The sequence below is a fragment of the Hyla sarda genome, chromosome 1 (assembly GCF_029499605.1).
Source record: "Hyla sarda isolate aHylSar1 chromosome 1, aHylSar1.hap1, whole genome shotgun sequence".
NCBI lineage: Eukaryota > Metazoa > Chordata > Amphibia > Anura > Hylidae > Hyla > Hyla sarda.
This window is the reverse complement of record NC_079189.1, coordinates 466,496,207-466,514,281: the sequence shown is the minus strand read 5'-3', so window position 1 is coordinate 466,514,281 and position 18,075 is coordinate 466,496,207. Positions and strand designations below refer to the sequence as shown.

The 18,075-nt window shown below is 42.0% G+C and overlaps 2 protein-coding genes across 6 annotated transcripts in view; one reads left to right on the top strand and one right to left on the bottom strand.

Moving 5' to 3' along the window:
* Nucleotides 1–18,075, top strand: part of SH2B3 (SH2B adaptor protein 3) — a 337,860-nt gene that overhangs the window by 179,206 nt on the left and 140,579 nt on the right. For 3 of the 4 annotated variants that reach the window (XM_056536396.1, XM_056536407.1, XM_056536389.1), the window contains 2 exons: nt 13,681–13,722; nt 14,137–14,937. In XM_056536396.1, coding sequence (XP_056392371.1) covers nt 14,164–14,937 — 774 coding nt within the window. In that variant the 5' untranslated portion in view covers nt 13,681–13,722; nt 14,137–14,163. Of the gene's footprint in view, nt 1–13,476; nt 13,556–13,680; nt 13,723–14,136; nt 14,938–18,075 lie in introns of all 4 variants that reach the window. The other variant, XM_056536401.1, reaches the window with a different exon arrangement.
* Nucleotides 3,219–18,075, bottom strand: part of LOC130285157 (zinc finger BED domain-containing protein 4-like) — a 34,697-nt gene continuing 19,840 nt past the window's right edge. The window contains exons 2-3 of one of the 2 annotated variants that reach the window (XM_056536428.1): nt 4,620–4,917; nt 3,219–3,789 (exon numbers count right to left, since the gene is read on the bottom strand). In XM_056536428.1, the coding sequence (XP_056392403.1) occupies nt 3,376–3,789; nt 4,620–4,874 (669 nt within the window). In that variant the 5' untranslated portion in view covers nt 4,875–4,917 and the 3' untranslated portion in view covers nt 3,219–3,375. The remainder of the gene's footprint in view (nt 3,790–4,619; nt 4,918–18,075) is intronic. The other variant, XM_056536438.1, reaches the window with a different exon arrangement.

Below are 18,075 nucleotides of genomic sequence, written 5' to 3'. Positions count from 1 at the left end.
TTGGGGGGCATGTTGCATTTAAGAAGCCCCTATGGTGCCAGAACAGCAAAAAAAACCTCACATGGCATACCATTTTGGAAACTAGACCCCTTGAGGAACGTAACAAGGAATAAAGTGAGCCTTAATACCCCACAGGTGTTTCACGACTTTTGCATATGTAAAAAAACAACAACTTTTTTTTCACTAAAATGTGTGTTCCCCCCAAATTTCACATTTTTGCAAGGGTTAATAGCAGAAAATACCCCCCAAAATTTGTAACCCCATCTCTTCTGAGTATGGAGGTACCCCATAAGTTGACCTGAAGTCCACTATTGGCGAACTACAATGCTCAGAAGAGAAGGAGTCATATTTTGGCTTTTTGAGAGCAAATTTTGCTCGGGGGGCATGTCGCATCTTTGGAACAGTGGGCTGTACAAGTTTTCATTTTCACAGCCCACTGTTCCAAAGATCCGTCAGACACCTGTGGGGGGGTAAATTCTCACTGCACCCCTCATTATATTCCGTGAGGGGTGTAGTTTCCAAAATGGGGTCACATGTGGGGTTTTTGTTTTTTTTGCGTTTGTCAAAACCCGCTGTAACAATCAGCCACCCCTGTGCAAATCACTTCAAATGTACATGGTGCACTCTCCCTTCTGGGCCTTGTTGTGCGCCCCCAGAGCACTTTGCGCCCACATATGGGGTATCTCCATAGTCGGAAGAAATTGCGTTACAAATTTTGGGGGGCTTTTTTCCCTTTTACCTCTTGTGAAAATGTAAAGTATAGGGCAACATCAGCATGTTAATGTAAAAAATTTAATTTTTTTACACTAACATTCTGGTGTAGACCCCAACATTTCCTTTTCATGAAGGGTTAAAGAAGAAAAAGCCCCCCCAAACCTTGTAACGCAATTTCTCCCGAGTACGGCGATACCCCATATGTGGCCCTAAACTGTTGCCCTGAAATACGACAGGGCTCCAAAGAGAGAGCGCCATGTGCATTTGAGGCCTAAATTAGGGACTTGCATAGGGGTGGACATAGGGGTATTCTACGCCAGTGATTCCCAAACAGGGTGCCTCCCGCTGTTGCTAAACTCCCAGCATCCGTGAACAGCCAACGGCTGTCCGGCAATACTGGGAGTTGTTGTTTTTCAACAGCTGGAGGCTCTGCTTTGGAAACAGTGGTGTACCGGACGTTCTTATTGGGGGAGGGGAGGGGGGGCTGTGTAAGGGTATGTGTATATGTAGTGTTTTTAACTTTTTATTTGATTTTGTGGTAGTGTAGTGTATTGTTTTTAGGGTACAGTCACACGGGCGTTGGGATTACAGCGAGTTTCCCAGCGCAAAATTTGCTGCGTCTCAAACTTGCAGCGAGAAACCTACTGTAAAACCCTCGCCCATGTGAATGTACCCTGTACATTCACAGGGGGGGTGCACCAGCTGTTGCAAAACCACAACTCCCAGCATGCATGGTCTGTTAGTGCATGCTGGGAGTTATAGTTTTGCAACAGCTGGAGGCACACAGGTTAGGAAACACTGAGTTAGAAACAGACAATGTTTCCCAACCAGTGTGTCTCCAGTTGTTGCAAAACTACAACTCCCAGCATGCTCAGACAGCTGAAGGGCATGCTGGGAGTTGTAGTTCGGCAACATCTGAAGGGCCAGATGTTGTTGAACTAAAACTCCCAGCATGCCTGGACAGTCAGTGCATGCTGGGAGTTGTAGTTTTGCAACAGCTGGAAGAGCACAGATTGGAGACCATTATACAATGGTCTCCAAACTGGGGCCCTCCAGATGTTGCAAAACTACAACTCCCAGCATGCCCAGACAGCCAAAGGCTGTCTAGGCATGCTGGGAGTTGTAGTTTTCAGACTCCTAGAAGCAGCAGTGAAGATCTTGACTGCTGCCTCTGAGGACCATATACTTACCTGCCGGTGCCGCCGCTGCTCGTCCACGTGGCCGGTCCCGCGCTGCTCCTCGGTCCCGCGGCTGGTTCGGGTAAGGCCGCCGGTCCCCGCGTGTCCCCCCCCCCCCACTATGCCGCAGGTCCCCGCGAGCCCCCGCAGCCATCGTCCCCCGTTCTGCCCGACTTCCAGGGGCGGGCAGTGCGGGGTATCTGAACTTTCACCCCATTGGCCACAGGGACCAATCACAGTGATCGTTGACCAGGACCATCAATGGATGGTCCTGGGGGGTGAAGCAGAAGTTGTCCCCTGCTGGAAACAGCGGGACTTCTGCTGGTTAACCCGTGCGATGCTGCGCATCGCCGGGTTAACTGAATGTCATTTATAAACGTCGGAATGCGCGAACGCACTGCACAACCCGGCGTTTATATATGACATTCTGCGGGAAGGGGTTAAAGAGCCCGCTTTAAATAATTGATCTGCAGCTGCTTCTGCGGGGTCAGAAACAGTTTATCAGGGTATACACACACCCTCATTTTTACAAGGATTTTGGTAAAAAAACCTTTTTTTTACCCAAATTTCCTTGGAAAAATTTGGGTGTGTGTTATAGGTCGGTGCGTGGTATACCCCAAAAAATACGGTATTCATTATGGCAACAGCCATATACAAAAAATAGGAAAGGTGTGCAACTTGCACTAATATATCGCTTCAAGCTTAACCGGTGTTCAAGTATTTAAAATATAAAAGAAGGTTAGGTTGAAGACTTTTTAAACAAATAAACTTTCACACATCCATATGGACTTTGCTTCAAGAAGGTATACACATTTAAAATCAATAAAAAGTAAACAAGGTATGCAACTTGCATAAATAATGCTGTTGCTCCAGCACGGCACAGTACACAGCGGCCCAGATTTATCAAACTGTGTGAGGGAAAAATTGGAGAGATTTTCCCACAGCAACCAATCACAGCTCAGCTTTCACTTTACCAGAGCTCGTTAGCTGAGCTGTGATTGGTTGCTGTGGGAAAATCTCTCCTTTTTCTCTCACACAGTTTGATAAATCTGGGACAGTATTCAAGTAGCGAACAAACTATAAAACAAGTGCAACTTGGCTTGCAGGATTATCCTTTAGAATAGAAACAATATTGACACATTTGAACTTTATGGACAAGCTTCATAAATGATAACACACTGTAAACAGATCAACCATTACTAATTTTCAGCAAGGAAAACCAGCATCTGGTTTGAGTGCAGCTCTGTGGCACGTGACAATGTTGCCACCAGTGCTGAACACATGGTGGCAGGTATGCATAAATACAGTCGAGCTAGTTTTGCAACACTGGGCAAATTTGCCTGATGGGATCTCCACCAATCCAAAGGGTCTGTATCAATGTCAACCTCTGTGGTCTGCAAATAGGCTTTCAGCTCCATCTTGATGGTTTCCTCCTCTGACAGAGTTTCACCACTGTCGCCCATGCTGCTTGTGCTGTGCTTTTTTAAATAGCTGGACAAGGTCTTCTTTTTTTTCCCTCAGGCGGAGCCACAGGCCCTGCTGCTGCGGCACCAGGAGACCCTGAGGGAGGGGCCTGCTGTTGATCCTTTAGTAACTTGATCACTTCAACTGCTCTGGAAATTACGTGTTCGACCTTTTCTTTATTTGTATAGGTGGTTCTGTATTGTGGATCAAGGAAAAATGTCATATCGAGCAGGTCATCTGTGTCTGGATCTGAGTATTTCTCGTTCAAGTAGGCTAGAATGTTTCTCTTCACATCTTTGGTTAGTTCAGTATCGTTCTCTTCCTCAGCAAGAATGGTGGTGTTGAACAGATGAAGTACCAGCTTAACGTAGGACACACTGACATACCGCTCTCCAGACAAGGCATCTGTGAAGTCCTGAAGTGGGCTCAACACCTGATAGACAGAGAGAGAGAGAGACAGAGAGTATTGTTATTTCCTTAACGAAAATAAAGTAGTGCATCCACTGCAGATCAGAAAAGGAATTGTAACAGAATCTAAGACCTGCAAAAAAAAAAAAAAAAAAAGACCAAGCAAGTGCACACATTTTTGGCAAATTTAAGGGGGAGATATCAAAACCTGTCTAGAGGAAACGTTGCTGAGTTGCCCATAGCAACCAATCAGAGCGCTTCTTTCATTTTTTTTAAAAGGCCTCTGAGAAAAAAAAGTGATCTGATTGGTTGATATGGGCAACTCAGCAACTTTTCCTCTGGACAGGTTTTGATAAATCTCCCCCTAAGACTTTTTAAGGCCTTAAAGGGGTTATCCAGGAAAACACTTTTTTTTATATATATATCAACTGGCTCCAGAAAGTTAGACAGATTTGTAAATGACTTCTATTAAAAAATCTTAATCCTTTCAGTAGTTATGAGCTGATGAAGTTGTGTTGTTCTTTTCTGTCTAAGTGCTCTCTGATGACACGTGTCTCGGGAACCTCCCAGTTTAGAAGAAAATCCCCTTCTACTCTGTGCAGTTCCCGAGACAAGCAGAGATGTCAGCATAGAGCACTGTTGCCAGACAGAAAACAACAACTCCACTTCAACAGCGGATAATTATTGGAAGGATTAAGATTTTTTGATAGAAGTAATTTACAAATCTGTTTAACTTTCTGGAGCCAGTTGATATAGAAATAAAAAAAAAAAAAAAAAGTTTTTTCCTGGAATACCCCTTTGAAGTTAGAAAATAGCTTTTAAGACTTTTAAGACCCTGCGGAAACCCTGACACACCTTGACAGCCTCCAGGACATCCATATCCTGCCAACTGAGGACCAAATGCCTTGATTTTTTGTCAGCTGTAAGAACCTGAGTAATTGCTCTCTCCTGCTCAAGTATTCTTTGTATCATCATCTGACGTGATCCCCACCTGGTTGGTGTCTCAGTTGTGCGCATGTGCTTTGGAAGACCCATTTCATCCTGAGCTAGGGCCAGGTCCTTCCTTTTCTTCCAAGAGTATGAAAAAGATGCCACAATTTTTTTTTGCATATTCCAACTGCTCGTTGTATGCGGTCATCTTTCACACTTCTCTCTGAAAACGCCAAAAAAACTATGTTAATTTGCTCATGTTAAATTATCACACACAAACACAAATGCTGTTACCCTTTAGACACGGCATTCAAAGTTGATCGCCGCGTCTACAGTGAAAGTAAAGTACCCCCGGCTAGCTCAGTAGGCTGTTCGGGACCGTCGTGGCAAAATCACGGTATCTTGAACAGCTAGGAAGCAGCTGAAGGGTCCCCTACCTGCCTTCTGCACCTTCGATCGCCGAATGACTGCTCCGTTCCTGAGATCTAGACAAGAGCAGTCAAGTGGCAGAATCATTGATCAATGTTATCCTATGGGATAACAAAGATCAGGTTAAAAGATCAGTATGTGCAGTGTTATAGCCCCCTAAGGGGGCTATAACATTGCAAAGTAAAAAAAAAAAAAGTTGATCATTTAACCCCTTCCCTACTAAAAGTAAGAATCACCCCCTTTTCCCATTTAAAATAAATAAATAAAACTATTCATATGTGGTATCGCGACGTGCGGAAAAGCCAGAATTATAAAAATATATTGTTAATTAAACAGCTCAGTCAATGGCATATGCGCAAAATAATTCCAAAGTCCAAAATAAAGTATTTTTGATCACTTTATATCGTGAATAATTGTATACCAATGGCTAATAACTGTTTGATCGCCGTCGGATTTTTTAAAGTCGAAAAACCTCCATACAACAGAAGTGGCTGCTCGTTTTGGTACCAGTTCTTCCGTTTCATTTTCTGCCCATTCTGAAACTTCAGTTTCACTGAGGTTGTCCAATTTTGTTCACCGCTCAGGCTGCCGCGCTCTTACTCATGGTGCAACTGCAAAATCAGGCCCATCTCAAACAATGTCCCGCGGCGCGACGTTCCGCCACTCTGCTTTCACAAAGTTTTGTGTACACTCACCGCTACACTAAGAAAAAAAACACCAGTTGAACCCCGTGTGTGCTTTCACTTCTTCAGGGGACTACTATGTAGAGCCGTGCACGGGACTTGTTTTTCAATCCCGCTCCCAGGGACTTTTTTGATCAATCCTGCTCCCGCTAAAATGTTTGTCCCACCCGGTCCCGCTAACATATGAATGTACATACACTAGAGTGCAATGCTCCGTACATACTCCCCATGTATGCGGTGTGTGTAGTACTTTCCTATACATGGGGGGGGGTTATGTGCAGAGCATTGCACACTCTAGTGTATGTACAAATATGAATAGCAGTAACTGCAGACTCAGAGAGCAGAGGCCCTGGGTCACTGACTAATGCAATGCTCTGCACATACCTGCCCTAGGGGAATGTGTTAGGGCTCATTTTTGGCGTCGTGGTCTATACTTTTTATCTGTACCATTTTTGTTTTAATAGGACTTTTAGATCGCTTTTAAAAAATTTTTTTTATGGCATATGAAGTGACCAAAAAAGCACAGTTTTGGACTTAAGTATTTATTTATTTTTACATGTACACGATCGATCAAGCAATTTTATTAACATTACTTTTTAATAGTACAGACATAAACTCATGTGGCGATACCACATACTTTTAGCTTTTTTTAAATATTATTTTAGTTAAAAAATGGGAAAGGGGGGGGAATTCAAGCTTTTATTAGGGAAGTGGTTACATTTTTTTTAACACACTTTTACTTTTTGTTATAGCTCCCATAGGGTATGTGCAGACTGAAGAACATTGCACCCTAGTGTCTGTAGAAGACCCTACCGTGCAATGTTCTGCATTCTGCACATACCCCCATGTGTATACATTGCTATACAGGTGGGTGGTATGTGCAGACTGCAGAACATTGCACTGTAAGGTCTTCTACAGACCCTAGGGTGCAATGCTCTGCACATACCCCCACCTGTATAGCAATGTATACACATGGGGGTATGTGCAGAGCATTCCACCCTTGTCTGAAGTACAGACTAAGGTGCAGTGCTCTGCACATACCCCCACCTTTATAGGAATTTACACACACACTGCTATACACATGGAAGGGTATGTGCAGACTGCAGAGCATTGCACCCTAAGGTCTGTAGAAGACACTAGGGTGCAAGGTTCTGTCTGCAGTCTACTCCACACATACCATGCACATAGAAAATGGGAAAAGGGGTATTCAAGCTTTAATTAGGGAAAGGGTGAATGGAAAGGAGACGAGTTAATTTTTTTAAACACTTTGTAACTTTTTGTTATAGCTGTGCAGAGACTGAAGAGCATTGCACCCTAGGGTCTGTAGAAGACCCTATGGTGCAATGCTCTGCAGTCTGCACATACCCCCATGTGTATGGCAGTGTGTGTGTGTGTGTGTGTGTGTGTGTGTATTTGTATGTATGTATGTATAATGTATATTCATTCCTATACAGGTGGGGGTATGTGCAAACTGCAGAGCATTGCACCCTTGTCTGAAGTACAGAATAGGGTGCAATGCTCTGCACATACCCTCACCTGTATAGGAATTTACACTACACACACACACTGCTATACACATGTGAGGGTATGTGTATAAGGCTGCAGAGAATTGCACCCTAAGGTCTGTAGAAGACCCTACGGTGCAATGCTCTGTCTGCAGTCTGCTCTGCACATACTTCCCCCATGTGTATAGCAGTTCAGACTGCAGACACCGATGGGAGATTCGCCAAGCCAGACAGCAGCATAGCGCACAGTGTGGCCGCAGCATAGCGCACAGTGTGGCCGCAGCATAGCGCACAGTGTGGCCGCAGCATAGCGCACAGTGTGGCCGCAGCATAGCGCACAGTGTGGCCGCAGCATAGCGCACAGTGTGGCCGCAGCATAGCGCACAGTGTGGCCGCAGCATAGCGCACAGTGTGGCCGCAGCATAGCGCACAGTGTGGCCGCAGCATAGCGCACAGTGTGGCCGCAGCATAGCGCACAGTGTGGCCGCAGCATAGCGCACAGTGAGGCCGCAGGATAGCGCACAGTGAGGTGATTTTCATTTTTACCTTGTGAAATGGGCCCGGCCGGTGGCGAATGCCACTGGCTGAATGGGAAAATTAATCGCGGCACTGCTGCGGCGGCGGGAGGAGACGGTTATAAGGAGCAGCAGCCGCACCCTAGTGAGTGATTGGTGAATGTGCTCGGAGGGTGGGGCTGCCACTGAGTCTACTACTGCTGTCGAGTTGGAGGCTGTTACGGGATTTGCGGGACTCGAAGGCATAGCGCCGGACTGCCCGCCCACAGCAGCCTCCGGACCGGTATTGCGGTACATGAAAAATTAGGATCGGGAAACAAAAAAAAATGGTATTCGGTATGAACCAGTATACCGCCCAGCACTACTGGTACCGTGTGATCAGTCCAGCTTGCTGGGATCTCACATGGCTTTTCCACCTTGTTGGACCTCTTTCCTTTGTGTGGGAGAGAGTTCTTTGTCTTTCTTTTTCCCTTGTCTCTCTTTCTTTTTGTGTCTTTGTGTGTTTTACAGACTAACATCTGGTTTACCAGACTTTGACACACCTCCCTAATTTGGAATCTCCCAATGAATGGAAGTTGGGCGTGTACATATGGTAATGACTATGACGTCACTATAATACCCAGAATGCATTGAGTATATCACCCATAATGCCTTTCCTGTCCGTGTAATGTCAACTACCCATACCGTAGGTGGTGCTATTGCATAAGCAGTTAGCATCTTTACCATTAAGGGTTAACTGTCAATGTTGGTTTCAAACTTACATTCCACACTTGACGTATAGAGCTCTAAATTATACATTCAGGGATTATTTTTGACATATATAAGTAATTAAAACCTTGATTCTACTAGACATATTGGGGCCTACCTAGACATCCAAATTTATTGGAGAGATAAGAATACCATGGAGGTCTCTCTCACATAGACGTGTGAATCTCTCTCTGTGTCTAGTCAAATGGGTAATTAATTGTTAGTTACAATAACATAGACACAAGGCTGGCTAACTAGCCCATCTGTCTTATCTAAAGATCTAAGGAGACAAGAAGTATTCTTCTCCCAGACTGACACTTGTAGAGAAGAACTTTAGAATATACTGTGGTCTATTTAGAACATACAATCATGCTGTTATTCTATTAAACATAGTGGCCCTCATTTACTGTTCTAAACCCGACCTCTTTTGTCGTTTTTTTTTGTCGCATCTTTGTCTGCGCCATGTCGCAGACATCGTGCGCCAGTCTGCGACACCATGCGACATTTTTTCCCGACGGACCCGATGTGGATTCTCCCAAACCCGAAAAAGGGGCGTTACCCGACATTTCTGAGCTTTCCCACGTATTTATTAAGGTTTCCAACCCGAATTTGTTGAATTGTTGTGGATTTTTTCCCGACAGCTCAGAGGAGTTGGAAACCAAAACCAACAAAACCCACGTGCGACAAACAAGATGCGACATAATAATAAATACCAGGGGAAAAAAGCAGTCGGGTAAGAAAGCAAGATAGACTTACAACCCGATTTTCTTAGTAAATGAGGGCCAGTGATTAATTTTTGGGGCCTACAATAAGTATGACAACCTGCAATCTTGTCCCTGACATCGTTGGGCAGCTCTTTGGTCTTTACCATGGTGGAGAGTTTGGAATCTGATTTATTGCCTCTGTGGACAAGTTTCTTTTATGCAGGTAACAAGCTTACAAGATTAGGAGCACTCCCTTTTAATAGAGTGCTCCTAATCTCAGTTCATTACCTGTATAAAAGAAACCTGGACGCCAAAATTGTACTGATTGATAGGGGATCAAATACTTATTTCATATGCAAATCAATTCATAGCTTATTTGAAATGTGTTTTTCAGTTCGCTATGTAAGATTAAACCTTTTTTTTATTGATAATAGCTTTATTTACATTGATTCAACAAATCAAAACAATTACGGACAATTTGATCATATGAGCTTGTGGAAAGTCTTTGGTTTTCACAAGTCAAGCTTGAGTCCCTCCAGCTGGTATAGACATGTGCCGGACTGCTGAGTCCCGCAAACTGACTCCAACTCTCCATCCTTGTGCCCTATAACTGTGTTATCCTGCTCTAACTCCTAATACAGTACCTTAAAGGGGTATTCCAGGCCAAAACTTTTTTTTATATATCAATTGGCTCTGGAAAGTTAAACAGATTTGTAAATTACTTTGATTAAAAAATCTTAATCCTTCCAATAGTTATTAGCTTCTGAAGTTGAGTTGATGTTTTCTGTCTAACTGATCTCTGTGCAGTTCCTATGGGGATATTTTCCCATCATGCACAGCTCCCGGGACGTGACATCATCAATGAGCAGTTAGACAGAAAACTTCAGAAGCTAATAACTATTGGAAGGATTAAGATTTTTTAATAGAAGTAATTTACAAATCTGTTTTTGCCTGGAATACCCCTTTAAGTGCTGCTCAGTGCCTCCAAATGCAGGAAATGATGGTGACATAAGTTAAAGGCAAAGCGTTATATAGTGTGTCACCAACAGACAAAAAAAACTCAGTAGGGAAGGGTTGCTGAGATAGCCATACGGAAAACTTAACACCAAAATAATTTGATCAGCAACAACAAATTATAAAGATATGCAAAACTTTATTAATTATATTTTATAAAACAAGACACATATTAAAACGTTATATAGAAAAGCACAGTGCACAAAGCTGGATGAAATGGCAGGAACATGCAGACTAAGACCTTGGTATAGAGTGTAACATACTGACATCAAATGCTTAGGCCACATAAATCAAAGTAATCATAGAATAGAGATATATGACCTCAATGGAGATGTACCAGATAGTGGACAAACAGAAAATAGGCAAGAATGCAGGAAAAGGGAGTTACCAATGCAGAGCCATGCACCACCTGCACTTACCCCAACGTAGGTTTCGCGCCAGTGCGCTTCGTCAGGCCATGCCCCCTGGCGAAGCGCACTGGCGCAAAACGTACTTTGGGGTAAGTGCAGGTGGTGCATGGCACACCACAAGGTACCTTTGATCACTGTATAACAGTGAACTACTATTGCAGTACAGCTAATGAACAATATTCCACAGAGACTTTGCAATACTTTATCCCCGGATTGGGGACTTTCAGACTTGTTCCTGGACAATACTGACGTAACCAAGTGGCTTCTCATATAGAGTTCGTCATATAGAGCGCAAGTACTATATTGCGCACCATCATATCCAATTTAAAGCGAAAGTACTTTTTTGCGCAAAATCTTTTTCCAGGTCTGACCTATTTTAGTGTGTGGCCACATACTTTTAATGTTATTTTACCTTTGTTTTATTCATTTTTATTAATAATATATTTGCCAACATATATACTGCACTATTGTTATCATGTGTATCTGTTGGCTCACAAGGGCCCTGTGAGTCACAAACACATAACGCTGAATATTTTAATAAATTTATATTGATTCAATATTCATGAGCCTGAGCCCCAATCTCTTTATCTTTATAATTTGTTGTTGCTGATCAAATTATTTTGGTGTTAAGTAAAGCGTTATATAGTGTAAAATATTTATCCTCACCATCCCCGGGGGACGTTCCTGCCCCCAGGAATAGTGAGGATATGAACTTATAAGCTAGTCCCTGCCAGCCCCGTAAGTAGTCCCCTGGGCGGTGAGAGGAGCTCCCCGCCCAGGGGACTACTTGCAGGGACTAGTTTATAAGTTCATATCCTCACCATCCCCGCAGGCAGGACCGTCCCCCAGGGATGGTGAGTATAAAGATTTTACCCTATATAACTCTTTGCCAATCGTTCTATAGGTAAAATCTGATGATTGGTTCGGTTCCCTTTAACTAGAATTGTGGTGGCTCAGTGGGTAGCACTGAGGTTCTACACTATGAAATCCAACCAAGGACACTATTTTCATCTGATATATAAATTAATAAAATAAATGTTGCAATATATATATAGTGCCAAAAATAATGGTTTCACACATATAGTGGCCCCCAAAGTAATTGTAAACAGATAGTGCCCCTTACAGTAGTTTTGGAATCAAAAAGGGCTCAGAAAATAGTTGATAACAGATAATGTGCTGACGGTAATTTGTGTCAAACACATAGTGCCCTCAGCTATAATGTTGGCAAGCACATAGTGGCACCACAGTATTATTTTCCCTAGCAATAACCCTACAAAGCAGGAGTGCCCACAGCAGTAATTACGGAACACGGTGCTAACTATTAGAGGCTACCTGGATATATTTCCTCTAAACCACCCTGCCTGATATGCAGATAGGTCTCCTGTGGCCCCTGTCGTCTTCTCTGGCTGCTTGATTTTCTTTTGTCATGCTTTTCTCCCCTTGCTTACATCTCCCAGCAATCCTTGCAGCGGTGCATTGCCAGGCCTTACACTCCTGCTCTGATCAGCAGAGAGAGATTTAGTATCTGATTGGTTGAGGCTGCACACACCTCCAAGTTCTCAGCACTAAAAAGAGCATGACTAATCAGTGTAGGGCGGAAACCATATAGTCTGTGTATCTCAGGAGGGTGGGGGATGCTTTCAGAGAGGATTTGGACAGAGACAGAGTGGATAGCTGGATGATGTCATTCCCCCACTTCATGTGTGTAAGTGACAACAAAAGAGGGAAAACTGCTCTATATAGCTAATAAATGATATTTAGACAATTAAATAGGTTGATGAAAGGGAAAGTATGGGCTATGGGTTTAGTTTCCCGGAGTACCCCTTTAATAAATGTACTTGGTAGACATTGTCTTCAGTCAGTAATACTGCCCACATACTGCTCAAAGAATAACTGTATCAATCAGAATGCTCCCGGGTGTTAAGCAGAGTGCCCTTTGTGTTCTCCCAGAGTACCTCCAATAGTTGTAGTACCTCTAGTTGTAGTAAAAGTTGTAGTAAAAAAAAGTTGTAGTCAAAAAATACTCACCTAACCTGACTTGTACTTTGCACACAGTAGAGTAGCCTACAGGCCCTTCCGAGGATGTGAATAATGTAGAAAATGGCGCTCATAGCTGGCATAGATTTTCTTAACTGGTTCACAGACAAATTGACCAGTTGGCGGCATGTCCCTAGACAGTCACCTCTGATATATGGGTCTCCCCATCTGGCACAAAACATAACTATAGGTAAAGATATTGCAGAATTATGTCATGGGTAATTCAGGTATTTACTGAAACAGACAGGTCAGGAGTTGTAACAGAGCCTCCTTAGATTAATAGTAACCCCCCTCCTAAGTAAATAAATAAATAACCCATCTGCTGGACCCTCACAGATACTACTTTTATCATGTGCCTCTTTGTCATAAATAATTTTTTTTCTTTATTTTGGAAAAATGTAGCTTTTAAGAAGACTACAAAAAAAAAAAAAAAAAAAAAGATCAGTAGATCAATAATAAGTAAATACGTGTACAGGTGTTCTCTTTTGTATGTTTACTGTGGAGCACACCAGTAGTATACAGTTTTGCTCCAGTACCATTGAAAAGGTAGTAGAGTCAGGAAGGCAAATTTTGAGACTCCAACTCCTTTATAAATGGTTCATGTAATATAGGTAAAAGAAAATTAACAGTAGTAAAATGATAACATCAGGCTTTTCATCCACAAAGAAAATACACGCCTTCTGACTACACTTGAAACTGACTCAGACTCAGCAGGCTTTCTTTGTGTTATACATACAGACAGGACAGGTCCTCCTGAGTAAGATATACTTTTTGTAACTGCTCTCCCCTCTGGCCAAAAGATGATGTTCACGAACAGGTAACCCCTTTAAGGATAAAATCTAATTTAAAAAAATTGTGCTTAGGTTTGGTATTTTGGAAATTCATGAATTTTATTGAAAGAAATGTTATTGATTATTCAATTATTTATATTATATTTCACAGGCTGGAAAACAGTGGTACCATTGCACAAAGGAGCAATAACATGTACGTATGCTATAAATAATTATTATTTTTCTTTTTTTGTGGGGGGGGGGGGGGGGTTCATGTTCGGCTAGGTATATTAATTTCTCAAACCAAAACTTTATAATGTATTTTAATTAATGGCTTAATATTTGCATATGTTTATGTAACTTTCACCATGTTATCATGTAATTTAAGCTGCATATTTCTCTTTACATTATAGATTGCTTTCATATTGCCAAGTATTTGTCCTGAGACCAATTGTTCATGTCAAACCATAATCTGATTCACAGCGCGGAGATACAAGCTTGATAGTTTAGTGTTATAAGTATTTTAACCTACTGAACGCTTCATTATAAAGCTTCCTCTTAGCAAGCAAAACAGTAAATTGGCAGTGGAAAGCCCCTCATTTAATGTTTCCTTTTTCTGCTTTCGTAGCATACCACAACTGCTTCAGTCACTGCAATGAATGGGGACACTATTCAACCTGAAAGTTCCTCCGTCCCTCAGGGCTGGAATGAGTTCTGTGAGCTTCATGCCATCTCCACTGCGAGAGAGTTGGCAAAGCAGTACTGGTTGTTTGCTAACCAAAATCCACACCATGACATCCTGGCCGCAGAGAACTTTTCCTTGCAGTTCACGGATCTTTTCCAACAGTATTTCAGGAACGAGGTGAGGGAAAGTTGGGGCATGGACCAATACAGATTTTTTCCCTTCACTAGAGTAAAAGATTATAGAGAAACAGGCAGCAGGACATCAGAGGAACCTCCTAGTACGGTTGCAGCTAAAGTGGAGGTGGACTTGACAGCTCGCCATGAACACACAGAGCAAACTGCTAGTGACTTTACTGTCCAACAAGTGCCTAAAGCATGGAGCTCAGAGGAGCTCCAATGCAACATCACTCCCCCACCTCCAAGACAATTCATTCGATTCTCTTTCAGTGATATCAGAAGGAGTATTCGAAATATATTCCGGAGAAAGTCTGCAGATCCATCGGAAGCCAGGGACATTGACACGGATTTGGCACAGTCACCTACCTGGCATAAAAGGATTTTGCAGTGGACTATAAAAAGGGAGCCTGTGGTTGAAATCAGAAAGGAAGGACATTTGAATTACAGTATGGTTGATGAAACAAGTATGGACAGTGGGACTCATTGGCAGAGGTGTCGGTTGATTTTACGGAAAGCAAGCTCTTTGGAAAATGAGGAATACCTATTAGAATTGTTTAATCCACCCAAGGTAAGTGCAATGCTTTATGTGGCAGCAGGCTACTTGTTGTTTTAGAGGAAATAAATGTCTGAAGACAAAGTGGAAGTCTTTTTATGTTGGTAACAGGTTAGTCAGTGAATGCCCAGTCCACTCAGGACCTCTTTAGAAATTGGGCAAAATGTAATGGAATCTCCAACAATTTATCACCTCGGTTTCTTTTGTGTGCTGTTTAACATGGCTAAAACTGCTACTACTACAGGTTTTTATTTTTATACCTTGTACACAGTTAATAGAGCAAATAAAGAGTTGTTGTTTGGTTACTATTTGTGCTTTTTATTAATTAAATGGCATGTAAATAGTAAATTTAGAGAAATCCTGGAAGCTTCAATCCAGTTTGGGTTTGATTCAAGGTGGCATAGTAAGCAATTTTCACATTTTTGAGTAAAGAAGATTCTATCGTTCTTGGCTACAAGGAGTCAAAATGAAGCAGATACTTCATGGGCAGATAGTGGAAGAAACGTCCAAAGTCCTATATATTTGGATGCAAATAATGCTTTGTTCTATAAATTTAATGCTTTATATTAGTCATATTGTTTTTTTTATGGTTAAGAAGATGCTTTTTTTGTCAAGACGTGTTTTGTCTTCACCTACCTTTACCTCCATTATTTAATTCTAAAGGTAACATGTAGACTTGGCTAAATTCATTTAGCAGTCTAGGGGATCAGAGAAAGAGTTGGATTGTTCAACCTTCCCTAACATCTGTGGCTACCTTAACAAATTTTAGCAAAGTTTATATGTAACCTTGTGTGCACTGAATGTATAGCTAATGCAAACAACTTTGTGATTGCATATTCTTAAGGTTAAAGGGGTACTCTGCCCCTAGACATCTTATACCCTATCCAAAAGGATAGGGGATAAGATGTCTGATCGAAGTGGGCCCTGCCGCTGGAGACCCCCATGATCTCCTTGCTGCACTCGGCATTCGTTTAGAGCGTCGGGTGCAGCGCCAGAGGCTCGTGACGTCTATGGGACGATGTGTGACCGTGACTGTATCGCCAGTCATCTGGCACGGAGCGAAGTTTGCTCCGTGCATCGGATGTCTGGGGTGCTTCAGCCGAGTTCGCGGGGGTCCCCAGCTGCGGGACCCACACGATCAGACGTTTTACCCCTGTCCTTTGGCTAGGGGAAAAGATGTCTAGGGGAGGAGTACCCCTTTAAGTCTTTTTTTCTCTGTATCATTTATTTAAGCCCCATCAAACGGTAGTCAGACACATACAGACACATACAGATATCTCTATGGTCTTTATTTATAAGATTAGTTCAAGTCAAATGTTTAAGAGTCCATGACATGTTTAGAGATATAATACAGCGTGAACAAGTTATTATCTGTTGTGTAAATGCAAGAAAAACTCTCAACTAATTCAAAAACTTCAGCACCTCTAAAATGTATTGCCATTTGTTCCATGAACTTTTGTGCTGCGGTAGCTCACCTAAATGCATTTGTATAAAATATCTTAAAAAGTGTCCCTGTCATTTAACAAAACTTCTGGACATGTTGCAAAGACCTTTCAAAAGTTTTAATCCTTCAGGGTGTGAGTGTTCAGGCCTGCACTGATCGTTAGAACTAGTGGAAAGAAGAATGTGACTGCGCTTCACTCCCTGCAATCTCAATTATAAGTCTGTGGAGCCTGTTTAGTACAACTGGATGATTAATTGATGTCTTTTGGAGAGGACGTTGTGTGAATCAGGAGATAAGAGCGGAAATAAGGAGTTTGGGAGGGGTTACCTACATAACTGAGGATCCTTGAGCAAATGACAGTTCCCAGGAACGCTTGTGCCCAATAATCGTCCCATGTAAAAGGACAAGCAATCAGCTGTTAAACAGCAAAGACTAGTTTGTTGGCTGATTGAATCTTTCTTGCAGCCAATAAAATCATTATTATCCTCTGTTTAGACAAGGAGATGTGTGGCCGATAATGATGATTCAAACAGAGGATATATGTCCAATAACAATGAATTCAAATGGGATGCTCGATTGATTGAGCCTTGTAATAGCGTTTTTTGTTTTTAACAAATTAGTACAGCTTTGTGTAACCAGTAAAATTCCACCCCCAAATATTACATTCTTTGATTAACACCAAGAAATACAATTCTGGATGGAATGTAGGTACCTGAAAACATTGTATTTTTTTCAACTAGCTGTATGAATGACTGTCAGTTTGTATGGAAATGTTGTCCCAGGGTAACGTTTGTGATGGTTTGTACTTATTTTGCATACGATTACCTTTCTATGAAATGCACAGGAAGGTTATGTGTTTACTTTGGCAAACAGGACAGTTTGGGAAGTTTTTTTTTAATGTATTTAAAAGTTATATTGTCTTATTAATTGCCAGTGATAGCATACAGGTAATATATTGCAGATGTTGGATTGGAATGTGAAATGAAAATTTCTGCATGATAAAAAAATCATAATACATATATTGACTTACCGTATGTGCAATCTATTAAACTCAGATCTTTGGATCTTTGTGATCACTCAGGGAGGGGAATAGGGATTCACCGATACCATTTATTTAAGGTGGAGTAAGAGTACAGAAAAAAATTTTCAGGCAGCATCTCAGAGAGGTAAAGAAAATGGAGCATTCACCCAATATTTCTTCTCATATCTTTATTCCAACGCTGTGGACATTTTAAAACAAGACAGATGCATGGAAGGAGATGACACATATAGTTCCCGGACTGCTGCCCTGTCATTCCATGTCATGTAGCTGTCTCTGCCTGCCCCCTCCATCTGATGATTGGTCCCTAACACTGGACTTCCGATCACTGACAGGAAGTCATCTTCTCGAAATGATTTACCACCCTGGTGCAGCATCCATTTTTTGTTTTGAAGTGACCATTTTGAGTACAGATAAGTACAAGGAGATAAACCCCCTTTAAAATGAAATTCATGTTGCTGTCCTTTAATTCAATGATTTATTCCCAAAGTTTGACACATATATTAGTTATCCAGATCTGAAACAGATCTGTCCATAGATTAATACCTCTGTTTGATCACTCAAAAGCAATGGTCTATGACTCGCTGTTGAGTAAAACGCTGAATTGCATTGTAGCCATGCAAATAACACTTGGATGAGAGACATTAAAGGGGTTATCCAGCATAAGGTG